Source organism: Lipotes vexillifer, unplaced genomic scaffold (assembly GCF_000442215.2).
Source record: "Lipotes vexillifer unplaced genomic scaffold, Lipotes_vexillifer_v1.1 scaffold149, whole genome shotgun sequence".
Classification (NCBI taxonomy): Eukaryota; Metazoa; Chordata; class Mammalia; order Artiodactyla; family Lipotidae; genus Lipotes; species Lipotes vexillifer.
This window is the reverse complement of record NW_006779962.1, coordinates 342,723-360,721: the sequence shown is the minus strand read 5'-3', so window position 1 is coordinate 360,721 and position 17,999 is coordinate 342,723. Positions and strand designations below refer to the sequence as shown.

At 61.2% G+C, this 17,999-nt stretch overlaps 1 protein-coding gene across 2 annotated transcripts in view; it reads left to right on the top strand.

The window, feature by feature from the left end:
• VAV2 (vav guanine nucleotide exchange factor 2) overlaps window positions 1-17,999 on the top strand; it is a 189,893-nt gene that overhangs the window by 139,401 nt on the left and 32,493 nt on the right. Inside the window, exons 5-10 of one of the 2 annotated variants that reach the window (XM_007453081.1) lie at window positions 3,907-4,009; window positions 5,789-5,803; window positions 6,807-6,905; window positions 8,976-9,044; window positions 10,052-10,152; window positions 17,195-17,294. In XM_007453081.1, the coding sequence (XP_007453143.1) occupies window positions 3,907-4,009; window positions 5,789-5,803; window positions 6,807-6,905; window positions 8,976-9,044; window positions 10,052-10,152; window positions 17,195-17,294 (487 nt within the window). The remainder of the gene's footprint in view (window positions 1-3,906; window positions 4,010-5,788; window positions 5,804-6,806; window positions 6,906-8,975; window positions 9,045-10,051; window positions 10,153-17,194; window positions 17,295-17,999) is intronic. The other variant, XM_007453082.1, reaches the window with a different exon arrangement.

Below are 17,999 nucleotides of genomic sequence, written 5' to 3'. Positions count from 1 at the left end.
CAGGAATGCAAAAGAAAACCGCAATTCTATCTCACTACATTCCCGCTCTAGTGGCTAAGATTAAAAAGGCTGGAACCCGCCAGAGCTGGAGAGAACCGCAGCAACTGTAACTCGTGTGCACTGCTGGTGGTGGAGTAAACGCTGCAGCCGCTTTGGAAAAATGCTTGGCAGTTATTGATGAAGATAAACACACACACCTCCCCTTTGATCCAACAATTCCACTCCTCATGGAATTTCATTTCCAAAGGAAATGAGAGCACATGCCCACAAAAAAAAAAAAAAAAAAAAAAAAAAAGGCAAATGCTCATAGCAGCTTTTATTTACAATAACCAGAACTTGGAAGCAACCCAAATGTTCATCTAAAGGAGAATGGATGTCAAATTGTGGGATTAGGGCTCAGCAATAAAAAGGAATGAATTGCTGATGGAGGCAACAGCCTGGATCTCAGGGGCATGATGTTGAGGAGGGGAAGCCAGACACAGACGTGAATGTAACAGACGATGCAGTTGATGCGACGTTCTGGAACAGACGAAGGGAATCTCTGGTGAGGAACAGTCAGAGGCGGGTTACTAGCGGAGGGGGAGGGGTCCATCGGGGAGGAGGGGGACTTTCAGGGGAGGTGAGGATGCTCTGTGACGTCACGGGGTGTGAATTACACAGGGGCGTCCCCTTGTCAAATGGTAGAGCTAAGGGTACATCTCGATCTACATAAATCCTGTCCCCCCAAATGAGAAGCCTATGTTAAGGCATTCCGCCCCATGCTCGAAATGCAGTAGGTGCTCTGTAGACACAATAGGTGCGTGTAGACGTCGGTGCATGCCTAGATATGCGGATGGTGCCAGCGAAGAGGGTGGCAGAGAAGGGACTCTGCCCCTCGGCACCTTCCATAGGACCCCACAGTCGACACTGGTGTCCAAGCGTCTTTCCAAGTCCCACCTGTCTGGGAAGCTTCTGACCTCTCCAACCTTCAATGTCCTCTCCGTCAAGCACAGCTCTTGCTTGGGGTCCTAATGGGGCGGGTGCTTGCATCACCCTAAGATCGACAGATCGCCGGTTCTGTTTCTCTGAAGAGCCCTCAGTGCCCACGCCATGAGGTCCTCAGCCAATGAAAGCATTCTGACCAGTCCACCGACCAGGAGATAGCAGAGCAGGAACGCGGCTTCCGAAAGACCACGCGGCCAGTTCCCCGCCCGTGCACCCCGGCTTCCCCATCCGCACGACACAGAGCTTTGGGCTCAGTTGCATCTCGAGCCCTGATTCTGGTTGACTGATTGTGGGGGCTGCATGGGGGTCTTTGCTGAAAAACATTCTGAGCTGCATGGGATAGAGTCCTGGGGTCAGTTAGGATGTTCCCCCAAATGTGGGATGAGAAAGGGGGCTCCTGGGCTGGCAGATTGCTGTCCTTGCAGTGATGGCCTCGAGGACCCTTTCCAGGCTGACGTTCAGTCACTTGGTTCATTTCATCGGCTCATAGAATATTTAACTGTCAAGGTCCCCCCATCCACCCCACTTCCTTCCACCGGCCCATCAGAGCAAAGCTGATGACTGTCTTCGGACGGTACGAGCGGGCTGATCTGCCTTCGAGGTGTCTCACTGAGCAGCCCGGGGGCCTCCCTGTCTCCCCTCTGTTCCACGCTGTCAGAATTCTCGACAGTGCCTTTGTCACCAGCCTCGCTTGGCTGCACGACAGAAATCCAGGGTGTCTGGCATCCTTCGGAAGGAACCCCTGCAGGTACTTGCCTGGACCTCCAGTAATCTGGTGGGCAGGGCTGCGGGAACTGTTTCCTTTGGGGGCAGCCTCTGGAGAGGTGGGGGTGATTTGTGTCAACACGAGTGACCGTTCCCAAGGCCCACCTTTGGGGACAGAACCCCCTCTCCGCCTTCTCATTGGTTCTGACTGGAGCCGGGAGCCCCGTCACCATCTGGGTGCTGATTCCCGCCCCAGTTCTTGGCACTGCCGACGTCCAGACACTCGTGTCGCAGTGGAGGGCGGGCAGGAGAGGGGAGGACGGACGAGCTGGGGCCGGGATCACCCCACAGCTCCCTGTAGCCGCTGTGGAGCCTCAGTGTGTGGTTTTCTAATCTGTGAAAGGGCCTCAGTTCTCTCCATCTCCAAGGGTGTGTTAAGTTGGAAAGCATACATGTTTTTCAAGTGCCCACGCGTGCGTTGGCATCCCTGTGGACTGGCTCGTCGGTGGGTGGGTGGCTGTTCACGTCACAGTTACGGGGGTCCGTTAGCTGGCCGAGCCCCGTGTGATCTGGCTTTGTCCTCAGGCCAACTTTTGCTTCCTTACACCTGGAGTGGTGGTGGTAAAACAGCAGGTGACGTACCCGCAAAGCAGCAGCTTCGTCTCCTGCCCTTGCTCATCAGCTACCTGCGGGGGTCTATCAAGGTAGACACTGGCTCACCCCTGTCCCCGGAATCGCCCCCCACAGAGGGAAGTCTGATGCATCTACCCACTGTCCCATCGCAGCTCAGCCCCACGGGGGAGGTGTCCAGGGCTCTGGGGAGACTGGCTGCCACAACCTTCCTTGAATACGACACGTTGTCTCCAGTAGGTTTGTGACGATCTCTCTTCCCCGCCGCAGCCCCTAGAATGACAGCTAATATTCAAAAGCTAGGTTTGGGACGGGCCGGAAACCCACTCGTAAGAGCCGCTGGGTAATCATTTCTGCTCTCGCCTCCCTCCCCCACCCCCCGGACTCTGTGCGCTGGGGAGCGGAAGTGGGCCACCTCATGCTGACGCCTTTCAGAAGACAACTTTACCAGGTCTCCTTTGAGCCAGGCCATGAGATGTGTCCTCACACAGAGAGGCACTCGGGGCTGGCGTGGGCCTCCCGGGGGAGCTGGCCTCTGAGCACAGCCTGCCCCGAGGACGGACCCCACAACAGGCTGAAGAGCTGGCTGCCCTGGGCCCAGGGTGACTCCTGTCCCCGATCCCCAGGCCAGAGTGACCCCTGGGGGCCGGGGGCCTGTGGGAAGTGAGGGAGAAGTCGGGTTGGCTCACTTGCTGTTGACTCATTCAGGGAAATATTTGCTGAGCACCTACTTTGTATCAGGAGTGGGGATCAGAAGGGAGGAAGAAATTGGGTTTCGTCTGGGGAAGAGACAGGCTTATCCACAGGCGCTTGTAAAATAATTGGAGGTGCAGTGAGAGGGATGCCCCTGGTACAAGAGCTCCAGATGGAGAGTCCCGGATGGCAGACTGGGCGGGGGATCCCAGAAGGCCTCTTGGAGGAGGTGTCCCTTGCCTGGAGGCTTGCAGATCAGAGGGGATAACTTGCTGGCAAGATCATGAGCTGAAAACAAAGGTTTATTGAATCGTAAGTTAAGCGGTAACTTCCTTGCTCCTTTGGGAAGGCGCATCACAAACTCCTCGTCCCTCTGCTCTGCTTCCTTGCTGACTGGTGGGGAAAACGTCCACGTGCCTGTGAGCTCTGCACTTTGACCTTCACACTTCAACTGCTGGGACTGGGGAGACCTTGGGCTGAGCCGAGAGCTCTCGGGGCTCCAGGTCTCAGGCGTGGGCCCCGGGGAGAGGGCATTTGGTCCCCAGAGCTGGGCATGCCTGTCCATCAGCTATGCAAAGATTCTCGTTAAGGCAGCATCTCGCCCCCCCCCGGGCCCCAGCGTGTGTCCCTGCTTTTACTAAAGGGCTGGGGTAGGTGCGCTTTGTCACGGTGGGACCTTCCAGAAGGGCGGCAGGCAGAGCACAAGGCGCTCCCAGGGTGCCTGGGTTAAACTACCAGGAACCACGGGAAGCAGGTGCCCTGTCCTTGGACCAGGACACTGAGGCCAAGAGGGAGGGCCTCGTGGTGGCCCCAACTGCCTCTCCCCTCCGGGGGCCCCTTCGTGGATGTGGCTTCAGCCCCCCCACCCCTCTCCCCCGCTTCCCTCCTGTGCAGTGAGCATGACGTGGGGGAGGACATCTACGACTGCGTCCCGTGCGAGGATGAAGGGGACGACATTTATGAGGACATCATCAAGGTGGAAGTGCAGCAGCCCATGGTGAGCCCCCGCTGCCCGCCCCGCCCCGCCCCTCCTTTAAAGCCTCTGCGCAGACCCCACCGTCTGAGCCACGGGCCGGGGGGAGCTGCACCCGGTCCTTCCTGGCCACTATGGGGTTTATCCCCTGCGCCAGTCGGCCAGGTCCCTTCTTTCCTGTGAAATGTTCTAGGGAGACCGGGATGTGACACGGCTGCCACCCCGCCTCCCCGGACGTGTTGCTCTGGAAGTCTCCTCCGGAGGGGGTGCAGAACCCCGAGTCCTTCCTGCTCAGGGAGCCTTAGATAGTGACGCGGTGCTGGTCTCAGGCAGCCTGCCTCCCTCTGCCCTTAGCCAGCCTTGCGTCTTTCCTGCGCGAGGATGTTTATTTCCGACGGGCGTCGGCTAATCACGTCTCGGATGTTCGTTTGCTGCAGCTCCACGTGCTGCCCACAGCTGCTGTACTGGGGCGGGAGGGTTCCTGCCAGGCCAGGATGGGAGACGGGGATCTGGTGGCGTGGACCACAGCCCTTTCGCACCCCCAGACTCCTGGGGGCGGTCGCGATGCCAGTTGCCCACTATGGAGGCTTTTGATGCCATTTGCCCTCACCAAAGAAATGGGAGAAATTTCTCTGAAAGCAGGTTTCAGTCTTTTCCCTCAGTGTGGGGGCCACCAGCTGGTGGTGGAGAAACAAAAAGGGTAGGACACAGCTCCCCACGAGGCCTCTCAAAGAGGCCCTTCCCTCTCTCTGCCGGGAGACATGCCGAGATGCCGGGCAGTGGCTCACAGCCCCAGATGCTGCTTCTAAGAGTGGGTTTCTCATTTTACCCCTCAAGGGTCTGAAGGTGGGTTTCGGTCCCCACAATTACCAGGAATCTCGCTCTGGAGACTCAGCTGTGGGTCTGTGAGCCCAGGTCTGCCCCCGCCCCGGGCAGCCTTATGGTAGGCAGCTCTGCTCCTGGACCTTCCAGGGAAGTGGGCTCAGGGGGCCGGAGGGCTCTGCTTAGCCGCCCCGGCCTGAGAGGCTGGCTGGCCTCCCGCCTCGCCAGCAGGCTGAGTGAGATGGGTGCCGCCCGACTCCCCAAGCCCTTTGGAAGCTGGGTGTCCTTGGGTTAGGCGAGGGCATGTGGGTGTAGTGGCCTGTGTGTTTGTCTGGGGGGATCCCCTGCCCCCTGGCTGTACAAGCTCCCATGAGACCCCGTGTGCACCTGGCTTGCAGAAGCCCTGGAGTGGGCGCTCCCCAGAGGCCGCTGCTATCCCTGGTGCTGAAAGCACATGACAGGACCCAGGGCGTTTGCAGGACCTGCGGGGCTAGGGGAGATGCCCGCCTGTGTCCTGGGGACAAACCAGCGTCCCACCTGCCCAGCGATGCGTAGCATCCCAAGTCTCGGCGCTGGGCTCACGAGCTGTCCTGTCCATCCGGGCAGGGCGGGCCTCCTGCCACCCGCCAGGTCCTCTGAGATAAAACAGCTGGTTTTATTTGCTCCCCTGTCATGTCTGGAGCTATCTGAACGGTCTGAGTGGAAAGTATTGGGAATAGTGATGTTTCTAAAGGAAGCTACAGCCAGGAGATGGCAGGTGCCACTCTCAGAGCCCGGCTGTGGGGAAGCTGCCATGTGCTCGGTCCTGGTGCTGTCTCCGCCGCCCCGCCAGGCTGACATGCGGGCGGGCGGAGGGTGTGATGTGACCTCTGGGGCCGTTGGCTAATGGGGGTGAGCTCCCTGACTTCCCCAAGCTCGGCTTGAATAAGCATAAGCACTGCTAACTGGTTCTTTGCTCTGTTTGTTTCTCCATGCTTTCAGATTAGATACATGCAGGTAAGTGGCAGGTGGAGGGGAGGCCCGGGGCCAGTTCTGCCAGCACTGTCTTCCTCTGCCTTCCGGGAGGAACTCGGGACCCTGTCTCCAGGGAGACGCTGTTGGGCACCACATTCCTACACACAGTTTTAGGGGAATTGTGGACCCTCAACACTGAATTCCCAGGCTGAGCGGGGCTTCGGGCTTTGGGAAGGAGCCTGGGGGGCCTGGGTGATGTGCCCGCCTGGCAGGTTACTTTGGAGAACTGTGGCCCCGGCAAACCCACGCGGGGCCCTGGGGCATTTCTTGGAGGAGGGGGAGGATGACGTCAGGGCAGGTATGAGTCCAGATGGCACGTCCCACGTCCCAGCACTGTTTCCCTGGAGCCTTGCTTGGTCAGCCTGAAAGGACTTGAGGAGAGTGTCTGGACCGTCCACAGTACCTCCGACAGTCAGCCCACCTGCTGCCTCTTCCCCGGCCCCTGTGGCCACAGTCTCTTGGTCAGTCCCACCCCAGAGGTGGGGCAGGCCCTGCCTCAGAGGCGTGTCCTCAGTGACCCCTGCCGACGGGCTGTTAGCTTGGAACCTGGTCAGAGGCAGTGGACATTTGGAAAGTCCAGCCCTGTGGGGAATTGGCTTCTTTCTCTGAGGCAGTAGCAGGCTGAAGCTGGGAGGGTGGATCAGCTGGTGGACACGTGTCCTCAGGGAGCTGGTCAGACCCTCTCTCTGTGCACGTGGTCGGCGCTTTAAGCATGTGTCACCTGCTGTATCTGCTGGAGGGGGTGACCAGTCTGGTGGAGACAGATTCAGAAGCCTCTTTCCCACCTCTGCGCTGTCGTTAGTCCTCAGCGTCACACCACGTCCCCTCCCCTGTGCCTCAGCCTGCCCATCTGCAGAAAGGAGGGGAAGGGCCTTTTGTCTCCCGCGCGGCCCCCTTCACGCTCAGTGACCCCACGGCCGAGCCTGGGCGGGCGGCAGGTGGAGGGCATGGCGGGCTCCTGGCTGACCTCCTGTGCCCCCTCTAGAAAATGGGCATGACGGAGGACGACAAGAGAAACTGCTGCCTGCTGGAGATCCAGGAGACGGAAGCCAAGTACTACCGGACCCTGGAGGACATCGAGAAGGTGGGCGTGGCCGCCGGGTCCACCCAGGACCCCTGCCTCCTGGGAGACGCTGTCACCGGGCAGGGACTCCGGGCAGCGGTGACGGAGGCGGGGCTCAGAGGCCCTCTCGGTTTTGCACCCTCCACCAAAAAGGAGGTCGCCCTCACCTTTCCTCTGCCCTCTGCCCTCTGCCCACACACAAGCTGTGGGCTCCACTCAGGCCAGTTTCCTCGTCAGCTGCCATCCTTGGCCCTGGTCCCACCTCCCACCCTTTGGCCTCAGCTCGGACCCTGGACTGTTCCTGAGCTTGTTTCGCAGGCTCCTTCCAGCCTAAACTGGGCATCGTTATGGCTTCTGCTCCTGAATGCGCCGAGCTAGGCTCTTAATGTTTTTATCCTCACCCAGAGCTAGATGCCTTCTGTATACACTCTCACCCAGGCCAGGCGCTGAGTGAGCTCTTGGTGTATCCCTCCTCCCTGGGGTGCTGTCTGCACTCAGCCTCCCCCACCCCGTAAGCTGCGATAACAGCAGTACCACCCGCTGTGGGCATCCTGCACCTGGGACGCAGTTGGGCCCAGTGACGTGAGTCTCTGGAGCTCCTGTGGCGGCCTGTGTGCTACCCTGAATGGCTGGTCAGCGCTGTCTCCCTGCCGGCCTGCCCAGCTCCTGGAGAACCACGGACGGGCCTTCTCCCGCCATCCGCCCTGGCCTCCTGTGGTCACGGGCGCGGTGCCGTTTCCCTGTCACTTGGGCATCCTCATTGCCAACTGCCAGTGCACGCTGGTGTGAGAGAACCAACACGGTTTTTGAGACGGACCCTTCCTGGACAGTCTTTCATTGCAGAGTAGGGCCAAGTGTAGCCATAATGGGGTGGCCTAAGTAGGTCCCCAATGTTGAGGGCCCTGTGGAGCCTCCAGCCGGGAGTCGTGAGATGCCCCTTGGCCCCAGGTCTGGCCCAGGCTTCTGACCTTTCCCCTCCTCCCGCCCCACTCAACCCTTGTGTGTCCGCCCTTTAGCTTCTCCCCGACCACCAGCTTTTCTGCAGACACACGGTCCCAGCTGCCCACTCCTTCGAGTCCCAGCTCCCGGGTCAGCTCCTTCCAGGGCCCTGCAGGCTTCCCGTAGCCTGAGTTTCGTCGCAGAAAACCGGCGGGCCGCTGTGGCCCGTCTCCACCCCTGCAGTGTGGGCTTTGGGGGCGGGTGCTGCCCGTCTACGGGCGCAGTGCACGTCGGGGGTTGAGCTGGGGGCGTGCCCAGCCGGGGTGTGCATGTGCTGAGCGTTCTCGGGGACGATCGTGTTTGCAATCCTCCCCTAACCGTGTTGCCATCCCTGTGTCAGGTGAGGAAACCGAGTCACACAGTGGCCGGTGCCGCCACGGCACAGGGAAAAGAGCTTGGGCGCGTCCAGCAGCCACTAGTGCTTGTTCGTTTGGACACAGGTCTCTCTTGCTGCACGCGGCGGCCAAGGAGAGGGCCAGGGGACCAGGGGACCCTGTGGGAGAAGGGGCAGGGAGAGGGGAGGGTGGCTGGTTGTTCCCTGCGGGGGCCTCCAGGAGACCGGGGGCAGAAGCAGCCCTGCCACTGTGGCGCTTGCGGGGCCGGAGCGGGCCTCTTGATGACAGGTTTGGGGGTGCACTCGTGGGTGCAGGCTCAGGAATGGGTGTCGGGTAGGAATCACGGCATTTCTCGGTCCTCAGGCTCTCCCTTGGGTGATGCCTCCCACCTCCCGGGAGGACCCCACTTGCTCAAATATCTCAAACAGCAGAGCCCACCCTGGCTGGCCTTAGGGTGGAAGGCCCAGCGCCACGTGCAAGGGGCCCTCTGTGGAGCTTTGCTGACCTGGCGGGTCCTCAGGCCTGACCCCCCACCCGGTCCCACACTTCCCGCGCAGGTCTCCCCCTCTCCAGTAAGCGTGGAGCACCCCCGTGTGCTGGGCTGAGCGGCCGCCCCGCAGGACCCGTGATGGGGGAACGGGGGCGCTGCCTGCAGTCGCCTGTTTTGCTCTGAGGCCGTTAGAGCCCCTCCGACCGGCGACTGTGGCCTCCAAGGTGACTGGCGTCCTTCAGGCGGTGATGGGCTTCTCTCTTCCAGAACTACGTGACCCCTCTGAGGCTGGTGCTGAGCCCGGCGGACATGGCGGCCATCTTCGTCAACCTGGAGGTGAGGGTCCCACCCCTGGCTCACCGTGTGTGGGCCGGAGGTCCTGACCTGCTCGGACGTCAGGCGGGCTCCCACTTGACCGTCCCCAGGGCTTGCATGGTTGATCCTGGCTAAAGGGTGTTTTCGTGGCTGACAGATGGGGGGCGGTGAGCAGGCCCCCTTTTCTTGGGGACTTTGGTTTTAGGAGACGGAGGACACAGTTTCTGGGAGCTTCCCTGCCCAATACTGTGCTGGCGGGTGTGCCCGCAACGCACACGCCCTGGAAGGAGCATCAGGTTTTGTCATCAGTGGAGGGAAGTGTGTCCCCTCCCCCTCTCTGAGCAGACAGAGCGCCCTCACTGCTCTGCGGTGTCTGAACACGGACACCGGAGGGCCATCCCGCGTGGGGAGGCTCACCTCGATGTGGTCAGCAGAGCCGGGGCCAGAAGCTGCGTGTGGGTGGGCTTCGTCGGGGAGCGCTGGCCCTGCTTTTCCTCGGGGTGCCGACGGCTTGAGGGGTGGGCGCTGGGCACCTCCTGGGTGAGGCTGACGCAGACCCCGGAACTTCGTGGCCCCTGCGCCCCCCGACCCAGAGTTCATCCTGCCGTGAGCAGTGGCACACGTGGCCACAGAAGGACTGGGAACCTGGATGGGGGATGGTGCTGCCTGCTAGCCACCCCTCTGCTCTGAAGTGTGGACACACTTCCCCAGGGCCAAGGCCCCCCTTCCGCAGTGGAGAGACTTCACCTGTCAGGGCGCCTGAGCCCCTGCACTCCCGCACACAGCGGGAGGGTCCTGAGGATGCTGGCTGGGGTCGGGCACCGTGTGTCTGGACAGGCTGATGCAGACTCTGGATGGCTGTAGCACCTTCTAGTGAACGGCAGCCGGTGTGTACGAGAGAAAGTGCGCCCGGCCGCTCACGTGGACGTCCTTCCATCGAGACGGCAGCCCGGAAGGAGGGTGATCACAGAGCCCGCGTGCCCCCCAGCCTGCTGTGCCTGCTCATGCGTGGTTGCTTTTTGTCCCAGGACCTAATTAAGGTGCATCACAGCTTCCTGAGGGCCATCGACGTGTCCATGATGGCGGGGGGCAGCACGCTGGCCAAGGTCTTCCTGGACTTCAAGGAAAGGTGAGTGGCCGGGGCCTCTGGGGCGTCCGGGCGCCTATCCGGTTCCATCGTGGGGACAGGGCAGAGCTGGTGGGTGAGTTTACCCAGGTTACCGCTGCGTGGTGCCCGAGGCGGGGGTCGGTGCTCCCACACTCACCCTGTCCTCACTTGTAAACCGAGAAAACTGCCTGCCCTCCCTGCCGTCACAGCCTGCATGGGAGGGGCCTCTCGGGGGCTCCAGCCACCCCCTCTGCCTCTATTCTTGGGGGTCTTGGTGGCTGAAGGACACGCGTGCCATCCACCTGCCGTGCCTGCCGTGCTGCAGACCCCACGGGAATCGGGCACCGGGAGAGTCTGCCCCTGAGTTCTGTGCCTGGGGGGAGGTGACCTGTGGCACCTGCTGCTACAACTGCACTCAGCCCCGCCTGTGCCAGCCTGAGTGAGGGGCTTCAGGGGCTGCAGGGAGCCATGGCTGAGAGCCCAGGCTCTGGGTCCCCAGGGCTGAGGCCATGCTGCTGTTTCTACACGACAGCACAGCCCGACTTCTTTATCTGTCGGTCAGGGGCCACGATGGCGTCTGTGCCACTTGGTGCCCTGAGGGTGAGCAGAGGCCAGGCCTGCGCTGCCGACACGCTGGTCCACACCCAGCGAAGGGCAGGTGTAGGGGCCGGACCTGGGCAGCCAGGCGGGGGTGCGGACGGCAGCCCTGGACACGGATGCGTGGCCGTCTTGGCATAAACTGGCTTCAGCCCTGAACGTGGGGAGACGTGGTTCCGGGACCGAGAAGCGCAGAGCCCTGGATCTTCCAGTGGTGCCCTGGTCCTGTGCGAGTCTCCGCAGCTTCGGGGCAAGTGTCCGTGGAGCCCGAGGGGGTACAGATGCTCTCGTCAGAATCCGAGGCGGCCCTTCTCCTGCAGGCCCCTCCCAGGTGGTTAGGCTGAGTCTAGACGCAGAGAGGGCGCCGGCCTCCACCCCGCCAGAAAGTCACCTGTGATAATCATGCCCATTAGTGGGGTCCCTGATCCAGAATCAAGACTGTTAATGGGAGAGAGTGACAGCTCATTAGGAATCAACGCAGGGACCTTTTTTTTAAAAAAATTATACTGCTGTTACATGGCCCCTGTGAATCTATTTGATTGCTTGCTTTAAGCGCCTCTGTTGGTCACCCCAGTTGATGGAGGGGGTACGGAGGCAGCCTTCTGTTCTCTAGAATGTCCTGCTGGAGCCTGGTAGGGGGGATTGGGATTCTGGAAGCTTCCAACCAGGTGTGAGGGGGCAGCTGTCAGGATGGCTCTGCAGTCCCAGCGGAGAGCCCGGGCCCCTGCTTCTTTCCCTTGTGCCTTGGCAGCTGGCGCTTTAAGATGGGATGCTGACGAGGACGAAGCCAGATGACGTGGAGGGCTCGCAGGATGCCAGCATTGCAGGGTCCTGGGAGATGGTGGTTTTTAGCCACTAAAATCTCAAGAGATGCATCAGCAGATGGTGCCTGGCGTTCTGTCCCTCGTAGAATCTTTGTAGAAGGAGCCTGAAGGTTCTGTCTTCGTGGTGCCTCTGCCTGGCTGCTTGTTGAAGCCGCCTGGGAGCTTGTTAATGATAGCGATTCCTGGGGCTTCCCTGGTGGCGCAGTGGTTAAGAATCCACCTGCCAATGCAGGGGACACGGGTTCAAGCCCTGGTCTGGGAACTAGATCCCGCATGCCGCAGAGCAGCTAAGCCCGTGAGCCACAACTACTGAGCCTGCGCTGTAGAGCCTATGTGCCACAACTCCTGAGCCCACGTGCCACAACTACTGAAGCCCGTGCGGCTAGAGCCCGTGCTCCCCGACAAGAGAAGCCACCGCAGTGAGAAGCCCGCGCACCGCATGAAGGGTAGCCCCCGCTCGCCGCGACTAGAGAAAGCCCACGTGCAGCAACGAAGACCCAACGCAGCCAAAAAAAAAAGAACCGATTCCTGGGGTCTGATGAGGGGTCCTGGGAGGTGTAGAAGGCACCACAGGGGCCAGTGGGGACCCTGGGTCCATGTCACCCTCACCTGCAGGAGGGTCCCCTGCATCACCCGTCAGGTAACTCTCAGCTCCGCTCACAACCCTCTCTGCACAGGCAGCTGCATTCCCAGGCGCCTTCACCTAGGATCACCTGAACGTGCCTCCCCCAGGTGCCCTGTAGCTCCAGGCAAGGAGCCGTGGCCTCCTGAACGGGCCAGGCTCCTCAAGCCTGCTTTCTGAGGGGCCACGAGTCGGGGGGCTCCCGGGAGCCATGAGGGAGCAGGCAGTGCCCATGTACAGGTGGCCGACGCAGCCAGAGGAGAGCAGACAAGGTTTCTCCAGGCACCAGCAGGTGTGGGCATGCTGGCCGGCCCGGGCAAGGGGGTGGGGATCAGGTCTGGGGGTCAGACCGGCTCCCTGATCCGCCCTCTGCCCCCAACAAGGTTTTCCTCTCACCTGGCTGCAAGCCACCGTGCTAGGTGGGCCCATGGCGCCCCGCTGGTGGACTTGAGCCGACTGTCAGAGCTGACCCTCGCCCAGGTGACGGGCACAGCAGACACTTCTCAGCACCTCGTTAGTGCTGCGCCTTGGCTGGGGGTCGGACGGGCACTGAGGCCCAGTAACCCAGCTCAAGGCCACGTGGCTGAGGTACAGATGGATGACCTGTCCTCTCCTGGGACCCTCCACGTCCCCAGCACAAGGGCTCTGCTGCCTGGCCTGTCCCCGTGGTCCAGTTTGCCTGTGAACAAGACCTCGCACCATCCTCTCTACGCACAACCTCGGGCTGGCCTGCCCCCAGGCCTCCTTTCCTCTGGGAAAGACGGACGTTTCCGCCTCGGAGAATTGGAATGAGCAGAATGCATCCTGGCACCGAGAGCTCTGCAGATGGTCACCCGCCCAGCGAGGCATCGGGGGTCCAGGCACTTTTCTTGGGGTCCCTTTGGGGGAGTGGCTGGCTGCATTTCACCAGACCTCATTTGCCAAATCACTGTTCATCCCAGCGTCCGCCTTTTCTGGCACGTCCCTTCTTATTTCTGAGTCAGCCCCTAAGGCCCTGATGTTCGCTGGCTTACCGATTCTGCAAGCATTTATGGAGTGCCTGCTGTGTGCGGCTCCAGAGCTCTGGGCCGAGGTGAGCGAAGCAGGCTCAGCTCTCCCTGGGAAATGAGTCCACAGACAAGAGACTTCCCGTGGGCTGTGCTAGTGCCTGAGAGCACAGGGAAGGGGAGGGGGATGTGGGGAAGGGACTTGTAGCACAGGCTGGGGCCCCCTGAGGACCTGGGGGAGAGGGGATCAGCCCTGAAGCCATATGGGGAATAGAAGCTGCGGGAGAGCCAGGAGCTCTGACTGTTTGGGGAACCGGCAGAGGCCGGAGGAGTGGGACCGAGGGGGCGAATGGGAGGTTCTCCAAGGAGCAGTTATAGGTTCTGCAGGATCTGGTGGGCCAAGATAGGGATTCATAATTTTTTTTTTTCCTTTTTTTGGCGGTACGCGGGCCTCTCACTGCTGTGGCCTCTCCCGTTGCGGAGCACAGGCTCCGGACGCGCAGGCTCAGCGGCCACGGCTCACGGGCCCAGCCGCTCCGCGGCATGTGGGATCCTCCCGGACCGGGGCACGGACCCGTGTCCCCTGCATCGGCAGGCGGACTCCCAACCACTGCGCCACCAGGAAAGCCCCATAATTTTTTTAATATGGGCACGAGAAGCCATTGAGGAATTCAAGGGGCAAGATGCCGGCAGCTCGTCACTGATGAAGGGTGGGGTAGCATCCAGGTGTGGTATGACCAGTGCAGAATGGCAGGGGGCAATCACCTCCCTCTCTTTGGATCTTATTCTCCCATTAATGCAGCCTCGATCCTCAGACAAGGCGGAGGCTCCTGTTAACCTTGCCGTGTGGGCTTAAAGGAGACGTGTCTCCCACACGGAGGGAGCTGGCTCTCGGGCAAGGTTTGCATTGAAGTCCCACTGTTTGTATTTATCGCTGGGGCTGAGCAAGGTGGGCCTGGAGCCTGACTTCTCGTGGGTCCGTGGTTCGGGCTGGATGGGGCCTGGGGAGCTGGTGGCCCGGTGGTAAGACGGGAGGACCAGCTCTTAGGAGGGACTATCTGTGGGGCTTTGCACACGTGCTCTTAGGAGGAACGTCGTTCAGAAAGGCAGGTTCTCCATCCCAGGACCCCATGGGATTTCCGTGAGTGTGGAGAGAGAGGCTCTGGGCAGGTGAGGGCTTCGGTGCTCTGCAGCTTTTCCTTTGCTCTTACGTCAGGAGGACGGCACTGCCCCTCTGGCTGTGATTAACATTCACGGAAACCAGGGTCTCTGGGGGCCTGTCATCTCAAAGCCCGAGGTCAGGTGGTCCTGCACGGAGACAACCCTCTCGTACCCACTAGAGCCCCCGCAGGGGTTCGCGTGGCTGCCCTGTCGGGAGGGCTGCTCTGGGACCATCAGCCGGAGAGCCCTTTACCTCCCGCCCTGTCCAGAGCTCCTTTCCCAGATGGGGCAGCTCAGGACAGGAGACGGGTGAGGCCTTGGCCACGCGTGGTCTCAGCTTGTTCCCGTGTCCTGGGTACACCTGGGTGCATCACCTGTGTCCTGGGACGTGCTCCGTCCTGTCCCCAGCTGTGTGGGCTGAGACAGAAGTGACGCAGTGAGGAAATAAGGCGTCAGATGTATTTCTGTGAGAGGCATTCAGGCTCCCTTTATGGGGTCGGAGTTGGAAGTTCAAGCAGTTAAATAACATACCCCGGAGCTGGTGGCCAACATCTACCACCTCATGAAGGAGCAGAAGGTTGATGAAGGTCGCTCAGCTGACAGTCCGGGACACTGGCACGCAGTCAGCGGGGACAGAAGTTAGGTGCCCACGTTACATGCAGACCCGTCGATTTCCTCCGTGGCAAGAGCACTGGAACCTTTGGGTTGCTTCTCCAGCATGACGGAAATCACGTGTACAGAACAATGTCACGCAAGCGTGCATCAGGCCGGGTCGGGGAGACCGCCTTCCCCGGGGCCTCGGATGGCTGGTGTTCCCAGGCGCTCCAGTGGGACCTTGAACCATCAAGTCCTCCGTGTGTGCGTTGCCTTACTTCCAAGTTTCTGTTTTGTTTTTTTTTAAACTTTGGCACATGAAACTGGCTTCCTTTCTCTTCCTTCCTTCCTCCCTCCCTCCCTCCCTTTCTTTCTTTTTGGCTGCATTGGGTCTTCGTTGCTGTGTGCGTGGCTTTCTCTAGTTGCGGCGAGCGGGGGCTACTCTCTGCTGTGGTGCGCGGGCTTCTCTTGTTGGCGGAGCATGGGCTCTAGGCGCGCGGGCTTCAGCAGTTGTGGCTTGCGGGCTCTAGAGCGCAGGTTCAGTAGTTGTGGCACATGGGCTTAGTTGTTACGCGCCATGTGGGATCTTCCCAGACCAGGGCTCAAACCCATGTCCCCTGCGTTGGCAGGCGGATTCTTAACCACTGCGCCACCAGGGAAGCCCCTTAATCAACTTTTATATGAAAATTCTGAATTTAATAGCAGACTCCTTGAAGTGGAAACCAGGGCTCAGGTTCTCATGCAGAGTGGCTCCTGGTCAGTGTGTCACACTCTGCCAGGCGCGGCCAGGTGCTTTCCGACGCTTGGGACTCTGGACCCGGCCATCTGTCCCAAACCCCCAAGGCCCCAGGGAGGGGAGACCTGCCCGGGGGGCTCACGTGGCAGAGCCGGGGTGCTGGATGCCCGGCCCAGGTGTGGTCACCGCGGGTCCCTCAGGCCGTGCAGGGAGAGCCTGGGGAGTCCCACAGACCCAGCGGGATGCAGTGTCATCTCCTCCAAAGTGAAGCCAGCAACAGGCCTTGACTGCCTACCCCCAACGCCTCGCCAGGTAGCCCAGGGTGAGGCAGCGTCCGCGGAGGACGGAGAAATGGGCCTGACGTCATCTTCACCCGAGCTTCCCAGAGCTGGGCCGGGAGAGGCCTCCAGACGTTTGCTGACACACAGCGTGACCTGCGTCTGGCAGGGCGTCCCTGGAACGTCATGTGCGGGGCCCGGCCTTCTGGTGTCGCCCTTTATTAGCTGGTGACTCTTAGCAAGTTCATTGAGGCCTTGGTTTCCCCACTGGAGAGTGGGGCTCATCACCCCCACCTCTGTAAGTGGGTTAAAGGGTCGTGACGCTGTGCGTGAAGCTCCTGGCCCTGGCGGCTCCCAGAGGCGGTGACTGTCGCAGCCATCCTTACTGTAGCCCGCGACGCCACTTGCCTGGCCCTTCTCCAGGGGCCTACTCGGTAGTCGGGTGACAAGACTTTGAAAGATGAGGTTTCAGGCTAGTAACCCAAGGCCCTGAGAGCGCCGGGCCCCGGTGCCGGGGGCTCTGGTCTGTCGGCCCTGGAGGATCGTGGTGGGGAACAAAGCAGAGGGTGTTAGGAGAGAAGCAGGATGGCAGGCAGGCAGTGGGCGCAGGGGAGGCCGGAAGTGGGGGAGGCGGGGCTGGATTAGAGGGAGCTCCTCCCCCTCTGCACCCGCATCTTCCCTGGACCCGCGGCCCCTCCCAGCACCCCCGTCTCCCAGGTGATGGGGGCTGACGTCACCCTGCCCTGAGAGGCCGGTGGCTGGAACCCAGGCACAGACCATCGGTGCCATGTGGCAGCAACAAGGGCTGGCCCACGGGGTCCCCGCACCTCGAAATGTCAGCTCAGGGCCCGGCCCCCCAGGGCGAGCACAGAGCCGGGCCGGGCCTTGGTGCCCACTGCCTGCGGGCTGCAGCGAGAGTCGCCTGGGGAGGCAGGGGCTTCTGTCTGCCTTTGGCCCTTTCCAGGGGCGGGATGGGGGTGCTGGAACAGAACCACAGAAGAGGGCCTCCTTGGGTTAGGGGAAGGCAGGGTGCCCCTCCGTCCCCACGGCTGGCAGCCCTTCTCCTGGGCAGAGCAGGGAAGGAAAGCAGCCTCGTGGAAAGAACAAAACCGTTAAATGTGCGAACACGTGAGGAGCTGTCACGGGGAGAGAGCTGCTTGCTGCGCTCACAGCCTGACGTGAAAACGGCTCAGGCTCACACCCAGTGTGTGTGTGTGTGTGTGTGTGTGTGTGTGTGTGTGTGTGTGTGCGCACCCGCCGTCCAGGCTCCTGATCTACGGGGAGTACTGCAGCCGATTGGAGCACGCCCAGAGCACGCTGAGCCAGCTCCTGGCCAGCAGGGAGGACTTCAGACAGAAAGTCGAGGTACTTGGGGCTTCCCGGCCTGGCCTGTCCCTTGCCGTTTCCGAGCTTCCAGCTCCCCTGGCCTCTAACCCGTTTCATGGGAAGCTGGGGACGGGGCAGTGATGGGACGTTTTTTGTAGATGTTTTTGGCAGATGATTTTTTTTCCTTTGCATTTTGTTGGCGTTGAGAGTGGGCAGGGGGAGGTCACCATCCCAGGCCAGGGCCCAGCCTGGGTGCAGCTGTGGCAGGACCCTCGGACCAGATCCGGCTGAGTGGGGGACTGTGACTGAGCCCTGACCCTGGCCTATCGGGACCCCACGGGGGCCCCAGGTGACGGACGTCTGCTGGGAGCCTCCCACCCCTGCTGTGTCGTCCCTCCGGAGGCTGGGCTTCCCATGTTGTATCTGGCCGGTCAGACAGTTCCCAGGTTGAGCCCTGGTGCCACGTCCCTTTGCTCCGGCAGTGTTGGGGGTGACTCGCCCCTCGGAGAGGCCCGATGCCCTCATGTGTCCAGGCAACCAGTGGGGAGCCCCTGGTTCCTGAAGGCGGTGCCCCCGTTAGTGTGAGCTGGCCTCCCCCAGGGTCTCTGGTGGACCCCAGACCAGGCGTCACTCAGAATCCCCCCCATGTGGCCACTGCAGACCCCTGAGGCTATGAGAGGCAGCAGGCCCCCTGCCCGCCTGCTGTGAAGCCCACCCCTCTGCACACGCCTGGTTTGTGGGGGG